At 36.0% G+C, this 17,650-nt stretch overlaps 1 protein-coding gene across 2 annotated transcripts in view; it reads left to right on the forward strand.

Moving 5' to 3' along the window:
* Positions 1–5,008: 5,008 nt before the first annotated feature.
* The window catches only part of LOC115422640 (E3 ubiquitin-protein ligase Itchy-like), a 39,048-nt gene continuing 26,406 nt past the window's right edge, over positions 5,009–17,650 (forward strand). For both annotated transcript variants that reach the window (XM_030139073.1, XM_030139074.1), the window contains exons 1-6: positions 5,009–5,138; positions 10,362–10,453; positions 10,599–10,740; positions 15,297–15,421; positions 16,927–17,061; positions 17,521–17,566. In XM_030139073.1, coding sequence (XP_029994933.1) covers positions 10,384–10,453; positions 10,599–10,740; positions 15,297–15,421; positions 16,927–17,061; positions 17,521–17,566 — 518 coding nt within the window. In that variant the 5' untranslated portion in view covers positions 5,009–5,138; positions 10,362–10,383. The remainder of the gene's footprint in view (positions 5,139–10,361; positions 10,454–10,598; positions 10,741–15,296; positions 15,422–16,926; positions 17,062–17,520; positions 17,567–17,650) is intronic.

Consider the following 17,650-nt stretch of genomic DNA (forward strand, 5'->3'; position numbering starts at 1 on the left):
CTGCTGTCAACACTGACCGACCCGGGCTCAGCAACACACAAACAAACGCACAGAAACAACTTCCTGTAAGCACTATCAAAATAAAAGACTAACAGACTCAGATGGGCATATTTACTTAATAATAATAATAATAATAATAATAATAATAATAATAATAATAATAATAATAATAATAAACTTTATTTGTATAGCACCTTTCATACAGAAATTGTAGCCCAAAGTGCTTCACATTGATTGAAAAAAAATACAATATTAAAATACATTAAGATTTGATTATACATCAAGAAATAAAGTGAAATTTGAGAGAAATACAATAAAATAAAAATAAAATAAAAACAGTGCACAGAAATACAATAAAATAAAAATAAAAATAAAAACAGCGCACATTAAAATATTTGATTATGCATAGAATTTTTGAAGTGCAAGAAATAAGATGAAATTTGAGAGAAATACAATAAAATAAAAATAAAAACAGCGCACATTAAAATATTTGATTATGCATAGAATTTTTGTAGTGCGAGAAACAAGATGAAATTTGAAATAAAATAAAATAAAAAATAAAAACAGAAATACAATAAAATAAAGTAAAAATAAAAACAGTGCACATTCCCTACTTGGCAGTAGGGATGATATGATATGATATGATATGATATGATATGATATGATATGATATGATATGATATGATATGATATGATATGATATGATATGAAAATTTCATATCACAGTTACTGTCACCAAAATTATCATGGTTATCATTATTATCGTGGTATTATTGAAATTGTGCTCAAAATCATCAAAAAGTACTTATACACACACTGAAATAATTTAACTAAGTTGTATTTAAAAATAAAATAAAATAAAATAAAATAAAATAATTGGCACAATGCACTTTCTGTTGGCAGACACATTCAAATATTAACCCTTAGTGGTCTGAGCCTATTTTGTCCGTTTTTCAGTACTTTTGATTTTGCCTTTATATACTATATAAACAAATGTTTACTATACCCCTGTTTTGGATCTTTTTTTTTTTCAGCCCAACTTCATCTATATCATCTGCCTATTATTATTTTTTCCCTTTAACCTACTATAAAAACATAAAAGGCCAGAAAACACACAAAAAAATATATAAAATCTGATTTGAAAAATGTATTGCATAAATAACACACAGATGCTTAACGAACCTTTTCAGCGACTTTAAAAGTCAATATTGGTTCCAAATATTAGATATATACAATTAAAATTGCAATAAATTAAAACTATACTCAAATATTTGACATAAAATCATAGCTTTACATAGGGTTTTTTTCCCCCTAAAAGTGCAGTAATCAAACACGGTTATCACGATAATTAGAATTTAAACTGTAATACTTACCATCTGCAATTTTACTGCGGTTTATCGTTATATTGGTAATCGTTACATCCCTACTCAGCAGTGACCAAGAACCCTGGTGAAAAATTAGATTCCTGGTCATTTTATTTCATCATTCATTCATTCATTCATTTCATAGTCTGTTCATGTGTGCAATACTTCTAGTCACTTTCTGCTAATCACTCACTGTACATGAGAGATTATTATTGTTTGTCCAATTAGGTTCATACTGCCTGGATTTCAGATGGGGTCACCTGAAATTTCTGATAACTGATAAAAAATAAATAAAAAAAAAAACCTTACCAATAAAAAATATATGGTGAGTTGACAGAGACAATCCCAATCCATAAAAGACATGACAAACTCTGAAGCTGAAACTGAAGCACTGTGGTTCTGTTTATCTGTCAAATGTTCATTGTGGTCAGTTTCAGATGCTGCAGCTGCAGTTCTTGTTTATTCAGTATTAATTGTCAGCCTTGTAAATCCAAGCTGGACTGACTGTACATATCCTGACCAAGGAAAATAAAATTCTCACTTTGTGCAGTAATCTACACCTGGCTTTTCTGCCTCCGACCATAATAATATACATTATATAGACTAAATGTTCACTAAAATTAACCAGTATTTGAAACATAGGATAGAAAACTATTACAGGATCAAAAAGACATTAATTTAAGCCAAAAAAAAAAGTGTCAGTTTTGAATGCCTGGGGTTGCCAGAAATTTGTGATGTTAAAATGGGGTCACTTGCCAAAAAAAGGTTGGAAACCACTGGTCTACTAGAACTTATACAGATTTCCTTTTCTTATTTGTCAGACAGATGGAAAAAGGTAAAATAATTAACTCTTCTTCCATCTGTCTGACAAATAAGAAAAGGAAATCTGATTATTATTCTTGTTTTGTCGTCAAGTTAGACAAAGGAATATGCATGCTTTATGTTTATTTTTATATTACTCATATTTTTTTTACTCTACTCATCTTAAACATTTTTGACTCTGGAACTCTTATTCCACTGCTGCTCTTATACTGTGTTGTTATAACACTGCAGTTTTCCCACTGTTGGACAAAAAAAAGGTTATCTTTTGCACATAGGCTCATCTTATCTTATCTTATCTTATCTTATCTTATCTTATCTTATCTTATCTTATCTTATCTTATCTTATCTTATCTTATCTTATCTTATCTTATCTTATCTTATCTTATCTTATCCTTCCATAGTTTGTTCATTCTTCATTATCACTGCTGAACAAGTTGATAAAAAAGTCCAGTTACAATTTATATCGACAACATTGTGATTTGAGATTATGATTTGAGTCTGCTTGCTTGGATATGAAGAAAAATACATAGACTGATTTTCTTATCTGTGCCTTTTTGCTCCAAATAATTCAGTGTAACAATCTGTGCAACAATCTGTGCAATAAACAGTGCAATAAAACATATCCCTATCCAACCTGTGGCATGATCAGAATGTGCACAGCTGTAAATAGTATATATAGCTGTTTTTTATTTGTCTTTATTTTTGATTTTGCACTTTCTTTTGCTCTTGTGTGCTTTTGTGCTTTGCTGCTGTAAATTTGGAATTTCCCCTTGTGGGACTAATAAAGACACATCTTATCTTATCTTATCTTATCTTATCTTATCTTATCTTATCTTATCTTATCTTATCTTATCTTATCTTATCTTCAATTCAAACATAAAATGTTAGACTAAAACTTTTTTTATGCAAGTAGACCACCCTAACTCTTCTTAATTCATTCACACTTTACCTTTAAATTGCAGTCTTTGGTAATAATATCACTGTGCAGCCTGATGATCCTATTGCAAAGTGAGTACTGGTGCAGGTCTAGTACTTATGTTTTAATAGCTAATTCATAAATAGATTTTACAATTTCCAATAGGCAAAATTTATTAATCAATGATATTAAATTAACCCTTTAATGCCTACTGGTCACTACGGTGGACAGCTATTCTACAGCTGTTCTCTTGTATATTCACGGATTTTGTTGTTCTTTTCATTTTTTTTTTTTTTTTACACATATCTTTATTAAAGTTTTAAGACACTACATATCTTTTCTGACATGAATTGGTAACATTATCCAGATCTCTCCTGAGCATAAACCCCCAGAATCATAAGCCCACCCTGTAGTTTTCACACAATTTATCAGTAAATACATATTTCTGTGCATCAAAAATTAAACATGTGGTGTCCAGTTGAATGGACATCTTTGCAACTTCATGAAAAATAGGTTCATAATAATTTTTTTTTCATTATTGTTTGTTTGTTTGTTTTTTTATTTTATTTTATTTATTTATTTATTTTTATTTTTCAGAAGAAAATTTTCAATCACATTGTTTTTTTCATGCCTAAAGAGGAATAAAAACACTCAGGAAAAAAATTTGATTAAGGTTCTCATAATTCGTGCATGAAAGGGTTAAAGTACATTTAATAACATTTTGATGAAATAACATTTTCAGATAGAATGGCACTCTGACCTGAAAATAGGGTAGTTTATGCATTAAAAGTACAATGACGGAGAATTAATAAGCATCATTTAACTTTTTAATGTTGTTTCTCTCGTTTCGTCTTTTTTAAAATGTAGAAACGTTGATGCTTTTATTTTGAAGGTACAAAGCTTCCGGTTTTGACCTGTTTCTTTGTGTCTGTTGTGTGGAAAGAAAATGCGTTGATATTTTATTTTACAGCATAAAATAATGAATAGAAACATAACATACTAAAGATATCACCGTTATCTATTCGGTGATGAAAAGACAAAAACGAAATTTAATGTTTTGATTTCAGGAAATTAATTATTTTCTCACCCAAATTTATGACGTTTTCACTTTTTATGCAGTCTTTTTTTTATGTAATGCACTTAATGTGAAATAACCTCAAACTGTCTCTAGGATGTATTTTTACAAACACTTATTTCTGTTGTATTAATTTATAGCATCTCGGCCATGAAGCAGCAGTGCCATCTGCTGTTTGAAAGTCTTTGCAGACAGTGACAAATATAGGGCCTGTTAAAAAGAAGGTAAATTCTGACAGTTAATAGGAAAAACAATGTGACTGTATTGGCCTCTGCGTTGTGCATTAACGACTTTATTACAATTAAACGAAGGAATTCTTTCTGTAAATAATCTATTATAACTGGCTTCACCATTTACAAATGATGCCTTTAAGTAATATCGGAAAAAAGACCTCTGAAGGTAGCTGAGAATTTTTCTGATGAACTGATTATATACTGTAAAAGTTATCCTAATTTATGAAATTTAAAGTAAGGGCATGGGCTTTATTTTAATTATAAATGTTGATATGTGATAAATGATGCGAAAAAATACAACGATTATTGTCTGTTTGTTTCCTCACCTGTATTGATCTCACAGTTTAAATCTTTAAAATTTTATTCATGCCAATTAATATATTTATTAATTGCTCAGCAAATATTATGGCACTACAAACACAAATAAAACAAATGAAACACTGCTGCATAAAAAAAATCATTTAGACCTGCGATTACACAGAGAGCTGAGATGTACGACGCTGCCTAGACCGTAAATGTATCAGTATTTCGGCCAATCACAGAGGCCAAGGGGAGTAACGCGTGCCCCACCTTGTTTCGATCACGTGACCTATGCTTACGAAGATGGTGGAAGTTTCTTCTTCCTTGAAGTGAAACCCCGACAGAAACCCAAACATCCTGCAGACCCACGGGACGGGACTTTACCGCAACGACACCACTTTGGTTAAACAGCCTGCCGTCGGATTCGGGTAAGTGATAGAGGCCGATTACAAGCTCTCTCAAGGATTGTATCTGTGTTTTTTTTTAATAGCCATTGGACTTTCGGATTTCCAGCCAGCCATGATGATGATACAAGCTAGCAGGCTAACAGCTAGCCCGGACTGGGATGGCAGTAGGCTGTCAACATTGGCTTCCCAGCTGACATTCAACACGTACTCAGCAACTTCTCCAACCACACCGCTAATGTATATTTATACAGCGTTCCACGTTATTTCCGCGTGTTAGCTAGAAAGTACCCAGTGTTCCCCATTGCATCGCTAACTATTCCTGGTTGGATTAAATTATGTAATCTTTCACAGCGTTTGTTAGCTTAGCATGTCAGAAAAGGGAGTGTAGATGGGTCATGAATACAAAGAAGTTAACGATACTCATCATTTACACAAATCTCTCTGGCACAGTTTTAGGGTTTAATAGTGCTTCTCCTTAACTGGGTTTTTTCATATAGTTACACTAATGCAGTAAACTCCCTAATCTCACTTTGGCAGCTTCATCATCCTTAAGATTACAGTTGATGTTGCACCTTACAGTTTAAAGACACGTTACACCTGTACTACATTAGAGCTACCTAGCAGTGTAGATGCAACCCAAAAGCCAGTGGTATATCTTGACTGATTACTGTAAGATTCAGCAGTATGCTTCTCCTTTTTTTGCCCCACAGAGCTGTACTGATTGTAGGCTTTTTACCTTCTTTAGTAATAGTCAGTAGGTGGGAGGAATATGAATATGTACAGAATCATAACTAAAAAGAAACTCTACAAGATTGGTCAGTGTCTAGTTGTTTTGTTGTTTGTCATAATGGCCACTTTTCAGTGTCAGATGAGTGCCACTGTGCCAAATTACTAAAGGTGCTCTCTTATCGTAAAGCACTGATTAATAATAAATTCTTCTGAATGTAACTTCCTTGAAGTAGTAGAACAAGACAAGATCTGGTTTCTATTTTTCTATTTTTCTTCCTTGAAGTAGTAGAACAAGACAAGATCTGGTTTCTATGTTTCTTGTCATTACACTAAGTAGGTCACCTTGAAGGTGCTTTTTTTTTGGGAGATTTGAAGTCATGAGGATGATGTTCAGGTGAGGTTATCTCAGTAAGTTGTTCAAGTGGCCTGAAAAGGGAGCAAGTTAAAAACAGATGTATCAGAATCAAACTAGTTTTGTATGGGATAATCCTTTGGTCATTGACAGTTCGTTGCCCAGTTTAATATTCAGCATAGACCGTCATCAATGCAACGCAGTTCACTTGCTTACGCGGCTGCAAAGTCAGCAGTTGCAATGAATAATTGACAGAGACCAAAGCAGTAGCCAAAGTGAAAGTTTACCCAAAGAGTGCCTCACTTTCTCCTGCTCTGCCGTGTGCATATGAAATGAGATAGACTGAAGAAGATGCATTATTCACTAACTCAGCGAGGACTAGATTCCTGGACCTTATTCCTGACATTTTGCCTCCACTGTTTCCCTTTTATTCATGCATATCTATATGTGTTGTTTTATGTTCAGTGCAAAGGGTCAGGTCTTTTGAAGTTTTCTTTCAGAGGAGCATGAAATTGGTTGCATTATGTTTTGCTCCAGAAGCACAGAAACTTCAGAGACGGGTGATAAAATAAGGGACAAACCTGGTGGGAGTATTGGGATGACAGTATTCTGATCTATAGGGTATGATCATATTGTTGTAATTGTGAAAAATATTGTAATTTGCAATTTGAGTCTCCTTGTGTGGTCATGAAAGAATTTACAAATTTAATGTACTATAATAACCATAAATGTATATAAAAAAAGCTGCAAATTCATTTTAGTAGTTTTTACATCTGACTTTTTTCTACTCTTTCTGCTTAGTATCACTGTACCAAAAATATACTGGGCCTCTAAATTGCAGCTTTTTTTTGCAGTTATCTAATTGCCTGGACTGACACTGCATTTTGATTAATCGTGCTGCCCCAGACACAGTGGCTCACTGAATGATTTGATAAGTCTGAAAGTGATATGAATCATATGCTCTGTCAGGGACACTCATCTTGTTTTGCTCAGGGCTCTTTTTTTAGGAGTAAAATAAGATTGGCACATGCTTGTTTGCTTACATGAAAATTAATGTTGTCATGTCATGTCTGCTGGTGGTTTGTTGACATTAGCTAACTGTGTTTTTAAGCTAAAACTAGCCTGTGATGCACACATTTGCTACTGTAGAAGAGCAAAAGTGAGACACTGTAGAAACTGAGTGACCTAAGGATGTTTGCTGAAAACTGACCTAAGTCCTCCCATAGAAATTAGAGTACAGACTGTTATCATGCAGGGGCAACTGAGACAGTCATTACTGTAGCAGTGGCATTAGCTAACGTTAATTAACAACCAGCTTCGACCAGCACTAAACAGAAAGATATCTTAAACTTAACTTACACAAGTACACATACACGCATAGATCTTGCATATTGAACCTATAAAAATCCTCCAAACTCATTTTCTTTAAAATCACTTGATTTCAAATAAACTGACTTATTAGTTAAAATAAAGCGGTATTTGATTGTTTTGGAATCACAGTGTAAAAACAGCATAATTATCTTATCAGTATAGTGCAATTTAAGTCATCTGACAGGTGTTGCTCTACTCAGTGGCATGACAAGGAAGCTTTGAAAAATACCTTCTTTTTGGCTCAGCAGCAGGGAGTGATGTCATTTCACTGATATTTCTATTAAAATTTTTGATTTGGATTGAGAGGAGAGAGCTGCAGAAGAAAAATGTGTATTTTCAAATCTTGCAGCTTTAACTGACAAGGATGAACATAAGGCCACAAATCACATAATGTGCTGTAATCAGTGGCTGAAAAGAATTGTTATAACTGGTGTGGCTGCTAGATAAACTAGAAGCACTCGGAGAGCGCAGACCTCCGCCAAGGCTGATCAGTGGGCCCCCTCACCCCCAAAAGTTAATCATTTCTTCCTTATCCCATTTCCAACAAACCCTGAAAATTTCATCAAAATCTGTCCATAACTTTTTGAGTTATGTTGCACACTAATGGACAGACAAACAGACAAACAAACCCTGGCAAAAACATAACCTCCTTGGCGGAGGTAATACAATCCAGGAAAAATCAATGTATTTTCATTGTGAATTAGACAGCGGTCAGCAGACACTCAGCCCTGTGCTGTGACCTTCACAGTCCAAACCCAAAGTTCTGCTGAAACCAGCCTTAAAACCCAGAAATGTCTGAGCAAGCAATTTGAGCTTCCTGGTTTTCTTATGTTAAAGTCAGATGCCTGAAGTAATAGAAATAGATCTTCACTTTTTTTCCTATGAAATAAAATATACCAGGAAATACCACAGCCATGAATTTTGAAACTGTATTTAAAGATGAGTTTGCAAACAATGAGGGTAGGTTGTAGATATTAAATGTCATCACACCAACATGTACATGTATCTACTCCCTGGTCTGTTAACTCCAACTCTGACATTTTACAGTCTTGATGTGTGAACTATTCTAGGCACTAGGTAGCTCACGGACAAAACATTTGTGTAGAAGAGATGAGCATGTGAAATCAGATTACAGTTTACTTAAAGCAGCGTATGACTTTCATCACTACTTGTGCTTCAAATTAGTAAAACCCCAGTGATAGCCTAAGTATCATTAATCCATTAGTCTTTCCATGGTTAGACACCTAAACCACTTCCTTCATGGTGAACAACTTCGTAGATAACTCCATCACAAGCAGCCCTTTTGTTTACATAACAAACCGACATGCCACTCTAGCCTTTTCAGAATTTTGTCGCAAAGTGCATTGTGGGAATGGGAATTCCACGCAGCCTCAGTGTCAGCTACCAGGTCAGAAGAAATGGAAGGAATCACTGTGCGTCAAGTGTGTGTAAGCGTGAAAAACAATACTTAGACATCAGTTTTGTGGTGTTTTCGGAATATGTCATTGTGTAGGCTCATCATACACACCTCGCAAGCATACAGGGTATGGCTGGGCCCTCACCGCTCATTCGCTCCTTAATAGTATGTATATGATAAGCCTACACAATGACATATTTCCAAAATGCCATGAAAGTGATGTCTAAGTATTGTTTTCCACGATCACACACCCCATATTATAAGATGACAATTAACTTACTGTGATTCCTTCCATTTCGTCTGACCTGGTAGCAGACACTGCAGCTGCGTGGAACTCCCATTCCCATAATGAACTTACAACAAAATTTCCGAAAAGGTCGGTGTGACAAGTCGGTTTGGTATGTAAACAAATGGACTGCTTGTGATGGAGTCATCTTCGAAGTTGTTCACTGTGAGGGAAGTAATTTAGGTGCATTAGCACGGAAAGACTAAAGGTTTGGTGATTATTAGGCTATCACTGGAGTTTTACAAATTTGAAGAAAAATTACTGATGAAAGTCATACACTGCTTTAAGGTATTCTAAAAATTAGTTTTCATATGTTAAGTGTATCTTGCTCTACTAAACCTGTGTGTGTCTTCTCCTTGAACCAGAGTCTATGATATTCCACACTCTAAAAGTCAATGTTTTAAATTGACTTTTTGACGACTGAACCCAGTTGATACTGAACATCCCTGACCCCCTCTGCAATGAATACCTGTTGGAAATTTTGGACTGAAATGTTTAACGGTGCTTTTCATCATAATTAAAATATATATTTTTGAAAAAGACCAAATCCAACTGTTTGTTTTTTTTGTTAGCTTTTTTCTTTGGCACCTGTCTTTACCAGTGTGGAAATGTTTGCAGACAGTTTGCAACCTTTTGTGTGTCTCACATGACGATCTGGCTGATAGCTCCAACAGAGGATCCGTCAGATCAGCCTTTCGTTGTCTTGCTGCTTGGTAGCAGATGTCAGCAACTGTGATAATGTGGTTAGAGGTGTATGCAGAGACCAGGAAGTTTGTAATTGAAGGATCTATTTAAAAAGTGCTTTCCTGAGCTCTAGAGGAATAGAATCATCCACATCGCTGATGTAAGTGAGCTCCATTTGACTTAATTTCAACCAGTCTGCTTTCAACATTGAAAAACATGCAGAAAACTATTATTGAAGTATCCAGAGGTTTCTGTTGCTTCCACTTACTACAGATCAGTTTGTTGGTCAATTATACAGTCCTCAGTTTTCTATTGATGGCTGAATGCTTTTCATTGAAATGACTGATCTGTCCTGTTAAGTTGCTCATTTGTCATTTGCCTGATGTGTTTGTTGTGTCACTGCAGGCCTTCAGACCAGCCCTATGTCATGGCCAGTGGAGTCGCCAAGTCGGGGACTTCCAATGGTTACCCTATGAAGGCACAGCTACAGGTCATTGGTACGTCTTTGAAATCTTTTCAGATGAAAAACAAAATTCCCTTTTATCAAAATTAACTTTTGCCTGTCTTATATCATTATATGGTTTATATTTATTTACAACTGCAGAATTGTCACAACTTTCATATCCTGTTTTCCTGTTTCAGTGCTATCAGCAAAACTGAAAGAGAACAAGAAGAACTGGTTTGGTCCCAGTCCTTATGTGGAAGTGATGGTCGACGGCCAGTCCAAAAAGACAGAGAAGTGCACCAATACCCACAGTCCCAAATGGAAGCAGCCACTTACTGTGTGAGTCAAAGTCACACTGGCTTTAATACACTCATATCATGTCTGATGAGGAAATCACATAACATTATGGACGGTTCCTGTAATCTGTTTCATCATTACATTTTCAAGAGAAGCTCAGAGTCTTGCATTAGGAAGCAGTTTCACTGTACAAATCCATGGTTTTTATCTTGTATTTTCTCAAGTTGAGTAAAACTTAGTTTATGTAGACATGTAACTACTCTGCTGTTACACATACATTCCACATTGTAGCATGTTGTTGTTGTTAGTTTAACACTATACCCTCCACATGGTTTCATTCCATTATCTCTACTTACTCTTTTCTTTACTGTTATTAATGTCTTCAACTGACATCAGGATATTACTGCTGAGTCCTGGTGGACCACTGGAGTGAAATAAGAGAGGAAGCCATTACTTACTGGTAGCATTTTCTTTGAACTGCAGAGATGACAGTGTGCAGTCCAACTGATAAAGGAAATGTTCCTTGTTGTTGTTTTACTGAAGTGGGAGTGACTGTATGGCTGCATATTAGCCGGGCTTCCAGAATGTACTCTCTGGGAATAACCCTGACACTGAGCCTCTGTTTCTCTCACAGTTCTTCTTCCTGTTTGCTGCTGTTTTACAATTTCTAATTGCTGTATTTAGCACAACAACTTCTAAGCTGCAACCTCAGCCCTGGAAGGTGACAAATATGTGTTAATGTTGTAGAGAGGAAATTTATCAGCATTGAACCACAGAACAAGTGGATGCTGTAAAAAAAAAAAAAAAAAAAAAAAAAAAAGAAGAAGTGCATCTTATAAATTCAGAAATGTATACCTGTATGGCCATGAATGTTTATGTTTTTCTTACTGTCCTGGGGGGCAAGTGGAGATTCTTTAGCCAATGAATCACCTTTCTTTAGCTTCCAGGTATTATCAGAATATTCTTCCAATTGACTGCGTAATAAATATCTATTTTTTAAATTATTTAATATAGGTAAAAATATCCTTGTTATATTTAATTCCAGTATCACTGAGCCCTTCATGTTTATAGGCCTATGTGAGACGCATTATTCCACTGTATTCACGTTTTTACATTCCTTCATGACATTGTTCATGTTTACCAGGGTTTAAATCCAGTTATTTATGAAGCATTTGCAGTGATTTGGAGAATGTCAGGTGACTCTGAGTTTCCTCACACATCTGGAGGAGCTTCTTGAAAGTACACACAAGCAAGACTTCCCCATAATTGCGTAAATTGTCCTCATCAGTGTGTTTTTGCGGCAGTATTTTTTGTAAAATGAGTCAACATGCTTTTTTTCTTCAGTGTAGCTGTGTGGTCAGTGCAGCTTAAGGAACAGATGCTGTTCCTCTCTCTGTGGGTGACATTGCTGGTCAAATGCCTCACCGAGGTGAGAAAGCGAGTCCACTTTGTTTACAGGAATCTGGTGTCTAAACATAAGCTGTACGTTTATTGCACTGACGCCGCTCAACTTCCTGCGCTCCCAACATATTCACACATCAGATGTCCCTGTAATTTTAGCCCAGTGTGTACACCGACCTTCTTAACATAGACATCTTCTACAGTTTCTCCTGCACCCATGGGGGCAGTTATTATATAACAAGTGTTTACTATGGGACGTAACACGACCTGAGCCCATGTGCCCACAGATGTCTCTTCCTGTGCTAAGGGCGCTGGCACTAAACAACTGTCATAGTGATGGTTACACACACTTGTTGTCCCTGAATAGCTCCTGAACTTTATTGTCCGTGGGGGTTGCTTTCAGAGCAACACAAAGACCTACTCACAGAGCAACTGAGGTAGTACGAGCTGCTGTCTGTTTTTACCTGCTAAATACCAGTTTGAAAAGATCCTCTTAACCATGGTGTGTAAAGGACTGCATGAAAATTATTCTGGAAGAAAAGAGGGTGTCAAAAATAGGGGAGGCTGTACTTTGCAGGAGGGTTGTCGACTTTGCAGAAGATATGTGTATTTTCCCTCTCAAAATTTAAAATAAACATTCTAATAGTTTATCAGGGTTCCCGCGGGGTCTTAAAGGGGTCATATTTTACTAAACCCACTTTTATTAGTCTTGGCACATTTATTTGTGTATTTGGGGACCCTAATAGTTCATAAAGTTTGAATTTGAACCTTCCAGGTGCTGCAAAGCAATCTTTATATTCATTTTGGCAAAAATTGAGTGGATTTCTACAACCCGTTTTAATTCCTGCTTAATTTGTTATGTCTGTAACTAGTTACGTCATGACATTTGCACATATAAGGTCAAGATTTCGGAAGAACATTTCTCTGAGTACACCATAATTGTTTGTCAGCAGCAGTGGTTGTTGTCCATACTGAAAATATGTCCAAACTTTGAGCTGATTACCTAAAATGTTGACGTGTTGGTTGAACAGGACAGAGCAGCACAGCCAACAACCTGGAGGGGGTGGGGCGTGAAGTGGCTCATGTGGATTTAAAGGGCCAGCGCTCAAAACGATCTGTCTGGTGTCATTACTCAGAAATAGGGTTGAAGATGGACCTGTGGAGTTGAGCTAATGAAGAATTCAGACCCAAGCAGAGCATTTACAGTTTATGTAGACCACAGGGAAATGTTTTAAAATGTATTATTCCGTTTAAAAACAAGAAAAGCACTCGGAGAGCGCAGACCTCCACCAAGACAGATCTGCCCCCCCCATTTCACCACCAAAATTTAATCATTTCTTCCTTGTGCCAGTATCAACATTTCCTGAAAATTTCATGAAAATCTGTCCATAACTTTTTGAGTTATCCTGCTAACAAACGAACACGCAAATACACAAAGCAAAGCAATCACAATACCTCCTGGTGGAGGTAAAAAGCAAATTCTCACTCCTTTAAAAGTCTTGAATTTACAAATCTGCATTTAATACCTTAAAAAAAGGTATTAAATTTGATATGGTTGATCTTAAGTTACATTGCCACAAACTTGTTGGCTGTATTGTGTTTCAGTGTGTCTGTTCAATGTCCAAGCTGCAAAGAAAGTAACATTAGTCTGCTCAGTTCCACCTGTTCCAACCCGACAATTTTTACTGAAATTAGGAACCAGTTATCGCTAACTTTGCAGCCCCCGGTGAAAAATGATCACAGAACATTCAGCTCAACGCACATGCAACTGTTAGTCGCCTGAGAAAGCTAGCTTTGGGAACTTTAAGGGACGACTCGCAAGCGTAAGTATGGGGAAGTACACATTTAATAATGCCTGGTTGGAGAAAAGATCATTCTCCCCCAGGCTTTGAAATGGGCATTAAATTCTGTTGTATGTAGTCACAAAAACGTCTTAAAAAGACTGTAATTTAACTTGCAGGAACCCTGGTTTATATTATTGTATGCATACTCCATTCATTTTCGGAACACTAGATACTTGTGGGTCTTTCTGTGCAAACTCACCCAAAGGTCAGATGTTTTTCCATGTCATGTCATGGATTTTAGGTAAATGGAAGAAGATAGATAGAATATACTGTTTTCATCCCCATGGGTTAAATTCAAAGTGTCCAGCAGCTCCACAGTCACAACAATGCAACAATTTATATACAGGTATGTGTAAAGTTTTTATGGAAAGCATCTATTAATGAAGATTTCCGGAGCCTGTTGGTCCAAATCAAAAGACTAAATATCAATACAGATGCCTTGATTTTGTTTCATTCTATTAGCGATCGGTAATTACAGCCGTGAGTCATGTAGTCAACCACATGATAGATTTTTAACAACGGCAAAACACAAGCAAGGAGTAGATGCAGATATATCAGATATATCATGTCTTTCAGATCACTTGAATTACAAAACACTGAAAGATCGTTGTGGGTTTTTTCAAATTTGATTTAATTTTATTTTATTTGCATATCATAAACAGCAAGAGGAAAATGTAAAAAACAATTTTCATGCAAGTAACACCATTGTGCAAGAGTGGATAGAAGCCAAAAAAGGCTTATGTAAATACCTCCCCGGAAATAAACAATTACACAGGGGCAAAAAAAAGAATTAAAAATACAATATAACTGAAATAATAATCTAAAGTAAAATAATAGAAATACAAATCAAATGATATACAGCCTTACATTTTTTTGTAAATTAGAATCCTTCTCAGATGCTTTTTAAATAATGATAAAGAAGATGTTGATTGATTTCAGGTTGTAAATTATTCCAAAAATGTGGTCCACAATATTTTAGAGAATACTGACTGACAGAAGTTCGGCAGTACGGAAGATAAAATTTGCTTGAGTATTGAGTAGGATAATTGTGAATAAAAGAAGACAACATAAAGTTCTGGAAAACTTTAGGAAGGAAATGAGTTCAGTAAACATATTTGTATGTGAAGACAGTGATACCCAGTGATGCTTAAAAACTATCAAACACTTCACGTTACCTTGTCATGTTACCTAACCCTAAAGCTCTGATGAAGCTGAAAAAGGCATATGTCATTAGAAATAAAATGCAAATTAATGATAAAACTAGCAGGTGGAAATCTCAAGCTTCAGTGCTCATCTTTAGAAACATAGAAAACAGTCTGTTGAAGCTTATTTTTTTATTTATGTATTTTTCAGGATTGTGACTCCATTCAGCAACCTTGTGTTTCGCGTATGGAGCCATCAGACCCTGAAGTCGGACGTGTTGCTCGGCACAGCCACATTAAATGTCAGCGACACACTCAAGTCAAACGATATGAAAAGTGAGTATGAGGTGCATGCACATGAGAAGAAGGCACCACATCTACTCATGTGCCCTGAGGTCATGTCAGCCTGTGGCAGATTTTATTATGAATGTACAGACAAAAGCCTCTGTGAGAGCAGGCATTGAGGAGTTATTGTAAAAATGTGTGATGAGGTGTGGTCAATCAGTGATTCAAAAATCCTACAAACTAGTGATGTTCGATAAGACGGATTTCTGTTCTGATCTGATACCGAGTAAAATTCAGGCTGGTATCGGCGATATCGATCTGATACCGATACTTTGTACAAAACAAATACACTTAATGTCTAGAAAATCTAAAAAAAAAAAAGTGTATTATAAATTATAACTTTATAAAGAATACGAGACATGAGAGTAATTATTGTTTAATTATTAAGAACTATAGTAAAAATGAAAACTTGCATATTAATTCACGTTCCATGAATGTATTGACATGAAACATGAAAATACTGAACATGTAACACTTCAACAAAAGCATCCAACATTGATACTTTCCCTCATTCACAAGTTTTTGTAAAGGAGCAATAGCATATTTACTGTTTTCCTCTTAAGTCTGTTCCGTTTTTTGCTCAGAACAGATTGAGTGAGTCAGAGTTGACTGACTGAGAGGCGTGACACAGTAGAAGAAGAAGTAGTTCGCACCAATTGCATATCATTTGAACAAGATGCCAACAGTTCAGTTACTTTCCACCATGTTCCTGATATACATGACCTCAAATGACCGAAGTATCAAAAGTATCGATATTGTGATTTGTGAATCGATTCTAGAGTGTAAAGATCTGGTATCGGAGATATTGATATTTCGGTATCGATCTGCACATCACGACTACAAACCACATACTGTGGAAGCAAAGTATTAACAATTATTTGCAGGTGATTTCACTGAAGGGGGCTGCTGTTTTTTGTGTTCCCCCTTTTTTTTTTTTTTTTTTTTTTTTTTTTTTTTACTTCATTTCCATTTTGTTTGTCTTTGGGTTTTTCCCATAAAGACTCCATTCAGTCCTCCGTCCTAACATTTTTATGCATGGACACTGTCCAGCAGCTAATGATGGGGCAACTCAGTCACATGTCAGAGCTGACAGATGGCCCGTGTCACAGAAAGAAAACACACAGCACTTTGAAATCATTTATAGTTTAAACATATAAATGAACATGAAATCACTTCAGCAGAAACATGGATTTAAATGTGGTTTGCTGTTCTTTTCATTTAAATTCACACAGAATTTTGATATTGGATATTAGTGACAATGTTTGAAATGCTCAAGATGGTCATATTGACATGTACCTTTCAGGTGATGGAAAAACTGTATCTTTTGAGCTTTTTTACTCTTAGAAATCTGGGTTGAATTTCTATATTTCTTATTACCTTCTATTCTGTGTTTGTGTTTTTGTGTATGTTTTCACTGGTTTTATATTCCTACATTATTCATTGAATAAACTTGTATTTGACTTGTCATCATTTGGATGTGATGTGGTTTGTTGTAGTCTCTGAGGTGGTGCAGACGTTGCAGCTGTGTGCAGACAGAGACCAGTCAGACATGGTGGGGGACCTGTCCGTCTGTCTGGACGGCATGACTGTCGACCCGGAGATGTTTGCCTCAGCGGAGGCCGACCATCACAGTAAGCCCTGTTTACAGCTGGTGTGTGTGTGTGTGTGTGTGTGTGTGCATGTTTCTTTTTTCTGGAGGTTTTAGCTACATATGTTTGTCATTGGTGGATAGAGTTTACTGGTCATGCGATGAGGTGGACATAAAAGTGATCATATTTGGGTCATATAATCCCAAATGAACAATCCTCATGGCTGTGTTCCAGGCAGCATGCTGACTTGGTTCTGACCAGGAAGACTATGTAGTATGTGACCAGCCGAAACATCAAAGACACAATGAGCCTGTTTAAATTCACACTAATACTCCAATCATTATCCAATTTCTGGAGTTTAGGTTGTGGAGTTACTCCCAACACTGTCCATATGTGACTAAATGCTTTAGGGGAAACTGAGAACTTTTTCCTTTCACTCGTGTGTGTTACAACCATATATGTTGATATTTGTTCTCTGTCTGCATTCATGTGTGTTTTCAGGTACATCAAATGGAGAATCGCAGCCTAATGGGGATCATGTCATTAGGTACATACCGTTTCCTACCTTCTGCTCTCACACTTCTAGTGTCCACTCCCTTCCAGCTTTATTTAAGCCTCTCTCTCTCTCTCT

Source organism: Sphaeramia orbicularis, chromosome 7 (genome assembly GCF_902148855.1).
Source record: "Sphaeramia orbicularis chromosome 7, fSphaOr1.1, whole genome shotgun sequence".
Lineage (NCBI taxonomy): Eukaryota > Metazoa > Chordata > Actinopteri > Kurtiformes > Apogonidae > Sphaeramia > Sphaeramia orbicularis.